Here is a 16381-nt window from a genome sequence, read left to right on the forward strand (position 1 = left end):
GTAAATAATGTTATGGTAAAAGCAGAACCAGCCAGAACCCAAAACGCAGCCACAACAAGAGGATGGTTAACCAAAAGGTTTTATTACTAAAGTAAATGGTGTAGAAGGATGTGGTCACACTAGTGGGTCAGGGACGAGGAATCCACAGGGGTCAGGAGTCCAGCCGGGGGAGGGGAGGGTGAATGGACAAGGGGAGAGCTGTGGGGGACTCAGGGGACAAACAGACAGGGGCAAAATCCACCAACCAGAGGCTGAGTCGTGAAACGGTCCAGGGTCATGCACGGGAGGGTCTCAGGCAGTGAAAATCCAGAATCCAGAAGGCAGGAGGCAGGGTCAGAAACAGGCAGGGTTCAGCAACAGGACTTTCAACAGCAAAAGGATTAGGCAAAAATCTGTGGTCAAAAACAGGCAGGATCAGAAACCAGAAAACACTTTGAAACATGAGACAAGGCTTGAAGGCTGTGACAGGGGCAACAGACGATCTTGCACTGAGCTGGTGACGAGCAGCTGTTTAAGTAGGGACCAGCTCAGTGCAGCTGAGGGCAATGAGCAATCAGCACAGCCAAGGCAGAGCTGAAGGGCTGGAATCATGACAAATAATGACTTTTTTTTTTACAAAGTTGCTTTAAAAGTTGCGCTGAAACTCAATTAAAAGTGCCAGCTTTGCATTATTTTGCAAATGATGAAATTTTAATGCAAAGTTAATGGAATTTTAATGCAACCTTTAGAGCAACTTTGTATTAAAAGTGTCATTATTTACCGAATGACACTTCATGACCACAGTCATCCATAAAGACTCCTTCATGTTCATGACAGATGTCATGTCAGTGTTATGCTCACCCAGTCAAATAAAGCGTTAATCCAGATCGAGTACATTAAAGTTTGATAAAGCATCGGGACCAAATGTGAACAGTCCGAGGGGTACAAATACTTATGACAAGCATTGAATTTTGCTCTTGAACATTTGACACAAAAACATTAGAAACACTTTGCTGCCACAAACTCCTGTATAATGAGAATGTTTCTGAAATGAAAGTGGGGAGTTGTTTAAATCAAAGTGTGTAAAATAGTTACTGCTACTGCGCTGATCATCGGTAACCTACTGATTCATGATTTTTTTTTTTTTACATTGTCAGCAAACAGTGGATTACATGAATAATATGAGCTGATTACGCACCCAGAGGGCTTGTTTCACATTGGCCACAACACACTTACAGTGTCTGAATACAGAACGAGTTTATGTGTTTTCCGACAGCCTGCCTCCAAACATTATGTTTATGTTTTTATTTCACTTATAGTTTTTGCTTCATCAGTGAGACGGGGAATTCAACACAATGAGACATCTGAAGTAGACAGTGAATTTATTATTCATCTGGGATGTTGTCAAAGAGAAATATTTATCAGAAGGCCAATCCATTGCTCCGTTTCTTAACAGTACCTACCTGAAAACCGACCACTTTATCTACTAACAAGACTGCAAAAATATTTAAGACATTCCGTGCAGTACTGTGCAGTGTGATAAGAAATGTGTGAACCCTCTCCAAATGACCTTTATCCCTGTGTGTCACTGAGAAACTCTTGCGCTATTGGTCAACCAGCTGCAGTTACATTCATAAAGAGCCACATTTTGCAAGAGCAAAGTTAATTGTGAAAAAATCTGAATGAAAAAACTGCGCGACATCCATTTTGTCCCATAGATCTTTGTCTTCGAGTCTGGTTGCTTTGCATTCATGCATCAAGTACCATTCTGGGTCAAAGGTCAGCTTAAGCTGATATATATGCTGAGAAATCAAACCATGTATTGAGTCAAGATAAGTCAAAAGTCAATGGGAGGCGATGGTGGAGGGGTAAGTAGCGCAGACTTTGGACTTCCCTTCCCTTGCTGTGCTTCTTGGACTCAGCGGCGGCACGTCGGCTCGTCTGTCTTCTTTCATAGAAAAATGAAAATTGATTTCGCGCCTGTGGACGTGCCCCTCATCAGGAGGCTGCAGACTGCCGCAGTGGTCCAGTGGGTCTTCTCCTTCCTGGGTCTGGGTAAGTGCTGGTGGGAATAAAATGCTGGAACATCTCCTGATAGTAGCACAAAGGTCAACATGAGAGTGCATGACAATGTGAATAAATAAATAAATAAAATAAATATATATATATATATATATATATATATATATATATGTAAAGGTGCTAATAATTGTATAACATACAACATTTTTTGCATCACAACTCCATCATATCACTGGTTATTAATTCAAATCAATCAGCGTTAAATGAATCAGTTTACCTCTGATTTATAGTTCTCTTTTGCAAGAATATCTGTGTCAAACTTGCACTTATATCACAAAATTTTAATCTGATGGATTTCTGCAAATTCTACTGCTGAAGACATTTGCACAAAGCTTCTTTCAGACTCTCAAGCTGTCATTTACTTCTTTTCTGAGGTTGACAAAATAAAGTGGGGGAAAAGTTGTTCTTCTTTGTTAGGTCTGTTTCAGCGAGCAGATTACTCATAAAACCCAACAATAAAGATATTAGAGATTGACATTCTTATTTGTCAACAGATTTTATGCAATGTAAGCAACAACACTATAGCAGGAAAGAAATGTGTGTCACATTGAAATGATCTACTAAAATTATGAAATAAAATGTTATGCTTTCAGTATAATTACAGTTGGTAATGATTCACTTATGTGATCAAGTAAATGTAGAATATATATTTTACATTACCAATAAGACCATATACCTTCAAGGTTATCGGGTGTCTGAATAAACAGATATGCAGACAAGGATTTAAAAAAAGACAAAGAGCAAAAAGACTTATGGTATCTCTGGAGGAGCTGCAGAGATCCACAGCTCTGTTTGCAGGACAACTGTTAGTCATGTGGTCTACAAATCTGTCTTTGGTCGAAAAGGTGCAAGAAGAAAGGCAATTGTGGAAAGAAAACCATAAAATTATAGTGCATTGTTGAACTTTTTGAACATCACAGATGTAAATACCATGTCAGAAAGGCTGCAAACATGTGAGCAGAGGCCGTATTAGACCCAAACAGAACTTGTTTAATCTTCATGCAAAACACTGTGTGGAGAAAAGCTAGTACTGCACATGAAAATATATTTTCATGTCCCTTTTAAGTCAGACGTTTAAGACAGGGGCCTGCTGAATAACCCATAGTCCCAATTATCATGTGAACACTGATAATTAGGTTTTCACGATTAAAACAGCTATCTGAATCAGGTTTCATGCTCCTCATGTGAACTGTTAAGAGTCAAATCTGGTCCTGTTTGCTGTATCCTGTAGTGCAATAACCTGCACTCATTTTTCCAGGTCAGAACAGACAGATTAGGATGACTTGTTTCTCATGTTACCATGCAGCTCATCATGTTTTCTCTGTTCCCCCCTCAGCACCTACCTGCATTATCTTGTTCTTTTACCTACTCTTCACTCGCTTCTGGCTGATCAGTGTGCTGTACGCCATCTGGTGGTACTATGACTTCGACACGCCGGCACGCGGGGGTCGCAGAAAGCCTGTTTTGCTTGGCCTCAAACTGTGGGGGTACATGCGGGATTATTTCCCCATCAAGGTGAGAGAAAGCTTTAGAAAAAGCCATTATTCATATTATTCATTCTCTCAGTGCTCTCACTGATACAGCAATCTGTATTTTAGTCATTTGCACCAAATAACAGTCTACTATTTGCTTTAAAGATGCTAACCGGCGCTTTATTTTTTTGTTCCACTAACACATGTTCACTAACAGCAAAATAAAAAACACGGCTGGGGATCCAAGTAAGAAATTCCACAGCAGGATTTCACAAAATAGAAACCATTTAAACTGAGCATTGAAGAAAAAGTCTGCCAGATTGTGTGTATTTGAGTTAATGATATCACAAGAGGCAGGAGAATCAAGCTGATCGGTTGGTTTTAACTTTAAGTTACAAGGCATTCATGTTACATGTTTGAGTCAGACTTTTTGTCCAACTGTGTCAGAGACAATAACCGTCTGCAGAGCTTTAGCTGTAACTGGTGAAAATCCATTCATATTCCCGTTTAAAGGTTTTCCATCTGATGATTTTCTGTAGATTAAGTCAGTAAGTCTGGCTTCTGGATGATAGGGTTATTTATTTATTTGACGTTTTAGGACATCACTGCTGGTTTTGCGATGTCAAAAAGCGAACAAATTGAACATACAACTCGCTTTTGCAGGTAAGCAAGCCAAAGCAACATCAACTAATTTGGTTGATGTTATAATCTACAATCACCATATTTGGATTTTTGGTAATAAATAATACTATGAAGGTTCAAGCAATACTTATTTTGTAAGTATTACAAAATTACAATTACAAAGAAACTGCTGAATATCATTGCTCAGCAATGAGAACATTTGCTTTTTAAATGAAAGTGAACCTTGAACTTATTCCTTAGACTATTTTTTTAAATTTAAAGTTCTCTTCAGAATTTAACATCCAAGTTCTCATGGCTTAAATTCTGCATGTTGTTGAATCCCCGGGAACTACTTTGCAAGTAAAAATACCTCTGGAACTTTGCGCAAAGCCTGGAGGGAGCAGAAACTGCCAGAGGCAATTTAGAACTGTTTTGGTGCTGGAGGTTTTGCATTAAAACAGAGGAAATGTAGACCATCTGACATGGTTCCTGTTTTCTGATTTCCTCAGTCTTCCTATCAGCTGTTTCTGCAAGCTCAAAGAATCTTACATTAGTGTTAAATAAAAAACTAACTGCATCATATGAGTATGACATAGGCTTTTTTTTGTAGCTCATTGTGTCCCTCTGGTGGTCATGAATGAACATTGCCTCCCTAAAACGTTGCACAAAAAATATACAGTCCCTATTAAAAAAAAGAATTCACAGTTATTAAAAGTTATTTTTGTACAAATCAGTCATGAGCAACGAAATTGAGCTTTTGTTAACACAAAAATATACAAAAATAACTTTAAAGTCAACTTGAATAACTGATTTCTACAAAAATAATTAAATAAAAGTATTCAACAAAAAACAGGTGACTGCATAAATGTTCACCCCCCTCAAGTCACAATTTAAATCTCCATTCCACTCACTGTGAGACTACCTGCACCACCTGACTGGACCTCTGCTTAATTAGGTCAGCCTCTTAGAGAGGGTAAATAATTACGCAATGACTCATTTTATGTTGTTGCGTAACACTTTTTTATGTCACACTTGACATGCATAATGCCTCAGAAGACAAAATGACATGAGAACAACAAAGCTTATGTACAAACAAGGGGTCTTATTCCAACATAAACTGTAGGTCTGTGTCTCATGCATTTTAGGTTTGAATGTGTTTGTTCTATATTCAGCGAACTGACTCATAGTGTGTTGAGTGTCCAAAAGTTTTACTCAAAAGTTGTAGTAAAACTATAACAAAAAGTAGATTTTTTCCCCCCAAAAGGATACTCAAGTAAATGTAACTAGTTACTGCCCATCTCTGTCTAACACACACAATGACAAACAGTACATAGACAACCTACTGTGTCCTTAACAAACTTCATAACATTACATGGATGTTTTTTTCTGTGGCTTGGGAAGACTTTGAACTTCCTGATAAGACCGAGTGCAACAACAATAACAGCGGTCCAGTAGCATGTTAGCATGATGAAAAGGAGCTGACACAGACCATGTGTGTATTTATTAGATTCGTATCTACTATCTATCTGAAAACTTCAGCAGCTATTTATTTTAAACAGAATGCCTACAGTCAGTTCACAGCGTCATAGAAATGTGACAATTTAACCAGAATTATGCAGAAAAAAATTGTGGATGAAGATCTGAATTACCCATTGATTTTAACACATTAATTTACATGGACTTGTTTAGCTGAACCCTCTCAGTCAATCAGATTATACAACAGGCAATCCAACTGACCTAATTGTGCTTAGTTACACATTAAGAAAAACACAATAAACTAATGTGCTGAAATAGTTCTTGCTGAGTAGATTAAAGCTGCAGTGGGTACATTTTATATACACAAAAAAATGTTTTTATACATATTTGTGAAAACTTTCACTATGTCATGACAGTATATGAGACAGATAATCTGAAAAAAATCTACCAGTCAGAGCCAGGAGGAGGGTCTTAGTGTTGTCAATCATCCCAAAGTACGTGCTTCTCACTCCCACTCATCATCTCTCTGCTGAACTAAAGCTCCACCAACACAATAGAGCCTGCTGTGAATGAGCAAGCTAGTTAGAATAGCAGATGAACAATGACAGCAGATGAACGTTTATTTTGTAACAGTGAGCTGTTGTCTGACATTAGCACTGGCAATCAGAATCAGCAGGTACACAAGCAGGTACACACACACACATATACAGTATATACTGTAAATATACAGTATATATATACATAAATGCGTTCCGTACATAGCAGCAGACATGACATGAAGATTAAATCTTAAAACCTTGACATCATAAGGAGAAAATAAGAAAAATCTTCAAACATCTACAAGGTGTCGTCACACACCGACATTAACAGCATTTGCTAAATTTCTCTGCCTCTTCTCTGAACTCATCTCCTGTGGGCAGAGATACCAAATAAAAGTTTGAACTTTAAGAAATTTCAGATGGGAAAAAAACCCCTTCAACCTCATTTTATCCATTCACTTTAAAGTAAATCATGTCCTGCATCATCTGACTATACAGCGCATTATCTTTAACAAAGAGCCCATGCATCCAAAGAAACCAGGGAGCCTAATTAGTTGCATTGCTTTACTTGTACCCACCATTTCTAATTCCACTGGCTCTGCAGACGTGTATTGACACTTAAAAGAACCAAAATGAATGCAGGCAAGACAGTGACGCAGATTCATACACCGCTTGAGGAAGTGAATACTTCGCATGTAGATATGACGGAAAATGCTGACTGAATCCCTGAGGTCTTTTTTTATTGAACTTTACTGTAAAAGATCCTCCCTAATAATAAGCACCTTCATTTAAAACTGTCTTTTGTGTTAACGTGTGTTGTTTTGGACTAATATTTAAATTGGTTTGATGTTCTGAAACACTTATTTGTGACAAACACGCAGAAAGAAGGACACTTTAAACCCTATCGTAGCAATACCTCTGAAAGGAGGTTTGGAACGAACAAGAATCCCAACCTAACCTACAAAAGACTAGAAATTTTAAAACTGTGACGTCTATTTGTATTAAGCCCCCTTTACTCTGTCAACACAAAATAAAACATTAGCCATGTAGAAACATATCCAGTGATAAGTAATAGATATTAGGTATTAGACTTGGGCTTCATGCTTAGTGTTTATGACAGTCATGTGTTACTTAAAAATGTCACCATCTGCTCACTGAAATTATTCAAAGTCTAACAAAAAAAGTTCTACCAGTACTCTTCACTAAAGGTCATTTATTAACTGATTGGTTCCACAGAGCCACAATCCCCAATTCGCATTGTTCTTTCAGGATGTTAAGAATGAATTTAAAGATAGTTGAGATTCACATAAATTCTCCCTTGAGCTTTAATACAAAGAGTGATTTGGAACTTATAATGCGTGTGCCTAGATTGACCCATTGATTTCGAGCCTGATTTCCAGTTAAAATTCATTTAAAATACTAATGTGCAGTGGTATTTTAGCAGAGCTTAACAATTTAAGAGTTGAGCAAATGCAGCCATGTCTTTTTAGTTAAATCGGTCAACTGATGTCCTCTGCACATGGGCTAAAATTAGACACGATGGACACCAAAACTGCCCAGACAGGTCATCCAAGTGCACACCCTGACTTTTGTAGCAACAGTGTAATGACCCCCTGCTTCACGGGTTACAGTGAAGCAAGTCTAATTATTAGGTGGGAGCGAGGGTTAAATGTAACAGAGTGCACAGTCACCGAAGTAGCAATACTGTAACTCTGTTGCATCATATCTAAACTTTGTTGAACCCAAAATGCAGCAGAAAATAAAATGGTGGTGCAGCACTAACTAAATGAGACAGAATGAGGGCACTCAGTTTGCTTGCAATAATTTATCTAAATGTACAGTAATTCAACCTTTACACAGCTGAGATAGAGATTAAAAAGTTACGATCCAGCCCTGGAAAAAAATAAATTCATGAAATTGCAAAGTTTTCTAGACCTTTTCGGGGAAATTATAAGCATATTCTAATTTGTATTAATCAAAAACTCTTATGTGTAAATGTAATAATGATGCTAAGATGACAATAATGTGTACTGTCAAGTAATGAGTTTGCACAGTTAACTTGTTTTGCTAGTTTAGTTGCTTGGAGATAAGCGGTTTATCTCCAAGCAACTAACATTTAACACTGTGCACACACATTTATAAACCGTAGCAACAAACAACCAGGCTAACATTGTGAGGGAAAGATGGACATTTAACTAACCAGGTAAAAATATAGCAAAGATGTACTTGTAACAGGTACTGAATGACAAAGTAAGCAATTTATCAAACAAATTAGCCAGTGTTAGAACTAGCTAGGCTAAATCTTGATTCGTGTTTGGCTAGCTAGCCTAGCTGCCATCACTCTGCTAAATAACCAAGGGAACAGGCAATTTCATCATATTAGCTTTACTGTACCCTTGTTTCTATCACATTTTACCTCTTCCTTTTTTCCTAGGCACCAAAAATTTTGTTTTAAAAATATTTCTTGACTTTTTTTTCTTTGCCAAGCAGCATGTCATTATCATCAGATATAGCACGTAGGTAAGTTAGTGTGAGTTTTGACCACTAGTCTGACCTTAAAACAGTTAGCAGTGGTTAGTCTCGGAGACTGTTAAGCTGAGACCAATGTCAGTTCCAGATCCAGGTCCACCCTTCAGAGGTAAACAGCACATTAGCAGCATTTACTTACCACTGCAGTCCAAGTACCAGCAGCCACATTTGTATACTTACTCACAATTTGAAAACTATGTTATTAAATTAAATGAGATCCATTTGTTCACTGTTGCCCTCGCAGCTGGTGAAGACAGCCGACTTGGACCCCAGACACAACTACATCCTGGGTTTCCACCCTCATGGCGTGCTGGTAGCAGGAGCCTTCACCAACTTCTGCACCTACGCCACTGGCTTCCCGCAGCTGTTTCCAGGCCTCACCAGCTACCTGCTGATGCTGCCTCTGTGGTTCAGAGCTCCATTCTTCAGGGACTACATCATGTGTGCTGGTGAGGCCCTGACAAGTTTTACTGATCAAGTTTTCCATCCTGCTGCTTCTTCATATCCCACTTAAGACAATTTTTGAAGCAACATAAAAATATACTTTATTAGCTTTAGCCCATGTGTTCCTTGTTCCAAACTTGCAGGTTTGATTCCGTCAGACAAAGAAAGCGCTACTTATCCACTCCGCAAGAAGAAAGGTGGGAGTGCTGTTGTGATTGCTGTTGGCGGGGCCCCAGAAGCCCTTGATGCTCATCCTGGCACCTTCAATGTGCTCCTGGCCAATAAGAAAGGCTTCATCAAAATGGCAATGGAGCATGGGTTAGTGCAAAAAGCCCCAGGGTAAAAGCAAATTTTACGACGGCTGATTCTCTGACCTTCTTCTGTTTTATGGCGCCAATCCAATTATTTTGAGTTTCCCACCATGTCTTCTTAAAATCAAAGACGTTTAAATCACTTGCAGGATATTTCCAAGAAAGGAACTTTCCTCCTAAGATCTTCTTAGAATAATTATAATAAAAAATCTGTGAGAAATTGGGTTCTTATTTAATCTTAAATGTTATGAATTACATCATCATTTCATCAAAAATGTTTCAGAGCTCACCTGGTTCCAGTTTTCTCCTTTGGAGAGAATGAAGTGTATGATCAAGTGGAAAACCCCAGAGGAACCTGGCTTCGGTGGACACAGGATCGGCTGCAAAGCATCATGGGTGTCTCCCTGCCTCTTTTCCATGCACGTGGTATTTTCCAGTACTCCTTCGGCCTGATGCCCTACAGACGACCAATCCATACAGTTGGTGAGTAAGCACTGCTCATTTTTTGTGGATACGATGAGCAGATTTTGTGCTTGTCAAAGAATATGTAATTATTTAAAAAGTCGATAGGCTACAACTATATTATGTAGTGTCTCACTTCAATCACAAATCTCGGAGGAATTCATTTCATATGTGACAGAGCAACACAAAGTACAGCAAATTTGTGAAATGGGGAGAAAATGACCCAAAACGACAGAAAATGTGTAAAGAATTCTGGATTTATACAGAGATCCGGACTTTATTTATTAATTAGTTGACTTCTACGGGCAATTGGATAGACAAGACTTTATATAGTGATATTCAAATTAAATTCCAAAATACTCTGAATTTACCATAAATTGAACATTGTGTCATTGATGTTCAATACATCAGTACATATTGATTATCAGCTATAACAGCAACTTTTATATTGGATATCAATACTGGCCCACATTTTCAAATCGGTGCATCCATGTTTGTGTATCTGTATAGGCATAACCACTATGGCAAGGCACTGTTTATTACCATACATGCAACATTTGCTGACGAGTTTAAGCAAAGACCATTTCATCAGTCAGATTTGACATGAACACAAGCACTCACAGACATCCACATAGCCTAGCACTGTGATGCTGGACGGCACGCGGCCCTCCTGCACGGCACGTGCTTTAGGTAAACACGCCTCATGCAATGCTGCACACTGGCTCTCAGCAGGCCGCCCTGCACCTTGTCGCCTCTCTGCAGTTGGCCGGCCGATCAAGGTGGAGAAGAAGGAGAAGCCGACCGGCGAGGAACTCGACGCCCTCCACCAGCTGTACATGGACGAGCTCAGCAGTTTGTTCGATGAGCACAAAGGCAACTATGGAGTAGACAAGGATGTTCATTTGAACTTTGTCTGACCTTGACCCGAGCCGGCGGGGAATTGAACGGCTATTTATATCTAAAGCTCAGGTTCAAATAGAAGCTTTAAGTGGTGGACTTACCATAACATTCCCAGTGAGTTTATTACCTACAGAATAATGCTTCCTGGTATGTCAGTCAATGCTGAATTCATCTAAAGTGCAAAGATTGACTGCATTCTCTTTAATTTACATGAAAATGTAATTGTGGTTGGATGATAAATAAACACCAAGAATGTTTTTTTGAACATTTATTAAATAAATGTGTTTTTTTTTTTTTTTGTATGGCTAATTCATTTGTGTTTATTCAGTCTGCTGCTAAATATTCTTTGAATCAGTTTTTTAAAATAAAGTTTTAATGTACAAACATGTGTTGTCCGTTGTGATTCAGATGAATACAATCATTAAGGTATATTGAATCTGTATTCTGTAGCTATAGTTTCCTGCTGCGTAAAATGTGTTTTAGCTAATTCCCTCAGATCGGAGATACAGTTAATAAAAAAAGGAGATGCCCTATTAGCCCCACTTTGTTTTGCAGGTATTTAGAGAAGCAGATTAGGCCATGAACCCTTTCAGAACACATGGGATGGTCCGGACTTTGTCAGGACTTCAGCTCCCATGTGGTCCACATAATTAATCTCCCATTGAGACAGAGCAGCTAAAAAATTCTGGTGATATCTGCTGCTCTCTGTCGTTTTTATGTCTAACATTTGGAGTCCACTTTCTCACTTTCTGTCGTTATAATTGATTAATTAATTTAAAATTGTTTTTTTTTTTAAATAAAATAGGTTCATAATGTTTAGAGGTGAGTCAATTTACAACCTTTTTGTGGCAGTAGAGAAGCCCACCGCCTTCCCACCGAAAATGAACAAATCATCTTTTTCTGGAGCAAATGTACTACTTTTATATTACTTATATCTCTTAAAGGAGCATCCATTTCTTTTAAGTCATATTTGATATGTCTGTCCATCCGTCTGTCCATCCATCCATCCATCCATCCATCCATCCATTGATTTGCTGGTGCCTATCTCCAGCTAACGTTCCGGGCGAAAGGCGGGGTTCACCCTGAACAGGTCGCCAGTCTGTCGCAGGGCATCTTAAAGGAGTCATGCTGTAATGTTATTCCCTCATCAAAAACACACCTGGGGTGTTGCTTTGATTCTTCCATGTGTGTGAAATCCTTTAATCTCCCGTGGCAACCGCTCAGCTGTGCAAAACGCCTGGGTGGACCGAGTGACGGCTTCACAGACAAAGCTTCTCCTCAGAGCTACAGTTTCCAAACTTCTGAGCTCCAACTCACAGAGCAGCCCTCCCCTACCAAGCTCGTTCAGACTAGCCAACAGCAATTAGCAAACACTGTGTAAAACTGAGCATCTCCTCAGCTCATTATATGAGCTACGTCTCAGTGCAACGCTGGTAAAACGTTGATACAGAGTTAATAGAGGAGCAATGTTGTGACGACTTCCTGAAGGTAAAATGTCAGAAAGAGCAGGACTTTTTAAAGGGATAGAGGCCTAATTAGAAGGCGTTAAATCACAAAATAAAATTTCTTTTAAGTCATATTCGATATGTGCAAATATGTGTGCAAATATCACATGTGTAATATACTTTACATATTTTTATTTGAATATTTTATTACAATTAATTAGAAAAAAATGTTGTGCCTGATTTTTTGGGACCCCTTATCCCCATCCACTTGCCCTCCGTAATTCATGTAGCTGGAATAAAGTTTCAAACTAAAACTAAAAAATATAATTAACTAAGTGAAAAGTGTAGATTTGATTTTCTTTTGGGTTAATGAGAAGAGATGTGCTGAGAAAGAGGGTAGAGCCTGTTTCCTCAGGCTGTCTCCAGCCTGAGTTAGCACAGACTTTGTGTGTTAACACAGACTATGTCTGGGTTTGGGGCTTTGTGCAAGGCCTGTAACTTTCTAAAACAACATAAAAGACATTATGTTGCATCACTATGTAGAGACATGATCCCAGAACAGCAATAACCTCTGATTTGGTAAAAATGCTATTCTCTGGAGTTAATATGTGCCACTTTTTCAGAAGCTTTCTGATAAAACTTTAGAATATTCCACATTTTTTGCACCTTTTCTGAACCTGGTATTATTATTTTTATTAATCCGCTACAAGTCGCTACCTTTAAAAATAAACTAAACATTTTTTTTTTAATTGTCAAAGTAAACTAAAAAGTGTTCTACATTATCCTCAAACATACCGTAACATTTCCCGTTTCTTTCCCATGATTTTTGTCACTTTAATGAGAACAAAATTAATTTTTTTATAAGATATTCATTTATATTTTTTAAATATAATTTTGCTGATATTCATATAAGCATATGTACATAATTCGTAAGTTTTTATAATTTTTTCTGACTGGTTTAGTACTTACTACATCCTTTAAAAGAAAATCTTTACTTAGTGTCTTTTTTCAAAGTGATATACAGCATTAAATTAAATAAAGACATGTGAAGCTGCAGCTGGCAGCCGGATAGCCTAGTAAATAGCCTGCTACCATGGTACATAAACTGTGAAACTGCAGTTTACGAACAGGTTTGTATGTCGTAGTGGCGCAGTGGGGCCTCATAAGCAATCTAACAATTCGTAATGCAGCCTGTATTCCTCGTCTCTTGCTGTCTGAACGATGTAAATGAAGACCACCAAACCTGTGGACATTTTTATTAAATGGGAACAATTTGCCTGGATTTATACTGGCATCTCTTACGCCTTACAAACTCAGTTGTTATATTGTTTGCTGTTTTATGCTAACCACATCAAGACTTGGCCATAGTCTTTGGATTTCAGCTTCCAACACCGTCATACTACGTGAAGTACATACTTACTCTTGAACAATAAAGCAAGTCTATAATTTTCTTAAGATCTGCACGTACGCTGCCTGAGGCATCTGATCAATAAAAATTATTCTGTGTTTGTTTTAAACCTGATAAGGCCGTCTGTGAACTTTGGCAGAAGCGTGAAATATGAGACAGCAGTAAGTGCTCCGATATTTCCACATTACACAGAGGGCAGAGTGGACAATGCCCCGGTCATTACGACACCATCTGGGCACAGCTTCTGTCTGAGTCTGTCCTGGACTTTACAAAACGCTGACTGTGGGGAAAATTTAAAGCTGAGATGTGATGCAAAAGATCCAAATCACCAAGAAATAAACACCCACTTTGGGAAAATAATGGATTTCTGCGTAGAGACGAGGAGTGTATTCATACGGCAGATAGCTCAGGAGTCTGCTGTGTGGAGAAGCTGATGACTGATGTCAGGTAGCTCTCAGGTGGGTTTGAAAGACCCAAGGATAACAACATTATTGACTTATTTTTCAAGACTCTGATCAAAGTACAAAGGAAATCACTGTTCGTGGAATCGCGCAGTACATCTTATCTTAGCTATTCTCTCACAAAAAAGACAACAGTTCAGAAATATTTATATTCCAGTTCAGTTCATAGATGGGTTTCAGTTGACATCTGGGACATAATATCCATCAGCATAAATCAACTGTTTTATTAGAGCTAAATAATACATAAAATTTTATCTGTCTGTGAACTTTGGCTTCCTATTTTTTTCCATTGCTCTGATGATTTCCTAATGAAATGACTGGAACAGTTGATAAGACCCCTGTTAATTCAACAGTAACTCCAAGAGCCTTATTGCCCTGCAACACAGAAATCCTCAGATTTTAAGAAAAATTATGCATTTATTTATTGAACAGATTGCATTATTAAAATGTTTAATTTTGAGCAGATATAGAGTATTAGTCGTAAATTATGTAAAAATTAGATCAATAAAAATTAAAAACTGACCTAAACAGTGAGATAAAAACCCCTTAAATTTAACCTCAAAAGTGACAAAGTATTCGTGAAACCGAATGACGAAGAGCAGTCAACTGAAATAATTCTAATGTGAAAAGATATTAGACACTGTACAAGTGCAGAGATGCACAGTTACATTCCCGATGTGGCAAGTTGTTTCTCAACACCACTTTCCTGTCAAGGACAGTTTCATAGATTTCATACAAAGGCTGTGAATTTTGGCCAGATCCATTCCTGGTGTCAGTTTGGGGACGAGTTGCATCAGATACAAAGTACAGCGAATGTTTCGAATGATAACTCAAACTTGTTTTAAATTCTGCTGAGGAAAAAGTCTGATTTAATATATATAAGAAATAAAAAACACCGGGGCATTGTTTTAATAGATGGTATTCATTTAAAATTGATTTGTCATCCTTTGCTATGTTAAACTACTTTAAGGTTAAGAAACTATTCCGTCTCACAATCTGTAGATTAAATAGATTTTACAGATTTGGAAACATTAAGAGACTCTTTGGTCTTTAAATGCATCAAGACCTGTGAGAAGGATGCACAGTTTTTAATCTTTCCAATGAATTATCCCTATCTGGTCACATATTTAAAATCAGCACAGAAATTAATAAATATATGAGGGATTTTCTAGAGGACCAGTAATTTATATAATCGAGATTTAAATGCATTATTTATCAAACTCAGATCTACTCATTATTTGCTTTCCATTGATTCATCAATAAAAGGACAAACACAAACAAATCAAAATCTAACAAAGTAAAAACAAGCAAACAACCAAAAAGAAAAAAAAACCTTTAACAAAAATACACAAACACACTTTAGCATACAATTAAAATACATAAATAAATCGTTTAAGTTAGCTCAGAGTCATCACAGGATACTGAACAACCAATCAGAGAAGAATGGGTTATGTAAAGTTACAAAATGTTAGATAGCCACTAAAAAATAAAATAGATTCTAAGAAATGCCATCGCTCTGTGTTCAAAATAAAATCCGACCATTATGATTGTGAGAAGGACTTTGACATACAGTGACATGCATTTAAACAATATATCACAGGAAATAAAAAAACGACTGTTTACTCTTCCTGCTGAGATACATCAGGATGCTGTCTCTTCGAAATAAGAAAGCGTTTTCACTTGACTGAAAGTCTTGGAGGAAAAATGGAGAAAAGCAGGTGTTGTCGGTGAAAGGTCAAAGGTGTTTCGGTGTGTTCTGGATGCAAGTCATAAAACATGGTTCAACTCAGAAGTGACAGTAAACACAGTAGTTTATACCTATTTTCAATTAGATTATTATCCATGTTGCCCTGTTGAATAGGGAATTCTGGAAATGTAAACATTTAATGTTTTTTATATTATTATTGTTATTTTATTGTTACAAATAACAAAAACAGGGAATAAAAATTGGCCTGTAATATATATTAATGGTTGCACCCACATGTACTGCTTAGCCCAGGAACCATATAGATGTGTGTAGATTATCAGTGTCAATTGCATAATTGAAGATTGTAGAATCACTGGCGTCATCATTTGTTTGTAACACAGTGAACAAAATGTGCTGTAGTGTTTTAGAACCCATTAACTTATTTATGTCTTCGCAGGTTCGTTTTCGGTTCGTTCGTTTGTTAGTTTGGCTTTTCTCTTTGTAATACGAACCCTACCTGTTGCGTCCGTTATAAAGATTGATTAATTGATACGTTAGCAGGGGT

At 37.7% G+C, this 16381-nt stretch overlaps 1 protein-coding gene across 1 annotated transcript; it reads left to right on the forward strand.

The window, feature by feature from the left end:
- The first annotated feature begins 1642 nt into the window (after nt 1–1642).
- mogat2 (monoacylglycerol O-acyltransferase 2) lies at nt 1643–11199 on the forward strand. Its single transcript, XM_023341803.1, has 7 exons — nt 1643–1847; nt 1937–2034; nt 3398–3576; nt 8943–9147; nt 9286–9460; nt 9737–9936; nt 10678–11199. Exons 1-7 carry the CDS (start codon nt 1837–1839, stop codon nt 10830–10832), a joined length of 1023 nt encoding a protein of 340 aa, XP_023197571.1. The 5' UTR covers nt 1643–1836; the 3' UTR covers nt 10833–11199.
- The last annotated feature ends 5182 nt before the right edge of the window (nt 11200–16381 follow it).

This window comes from Xiphophorus maculatus, chromosome 11 (genome assembly GCF_002775205.1).
Source record: "Xiphophorus maculatus strain JP 163 A chromosome 11, X_maculatus-5.0-male, whole genome shotgun sequence".
Lineage (NCBI taxonomy): Eukaryota > Metazoa > Chordata > Actinopteri > Cyprinodontiformes > Poeciliidae > Xiphophorus > Xiphophorus maculatus.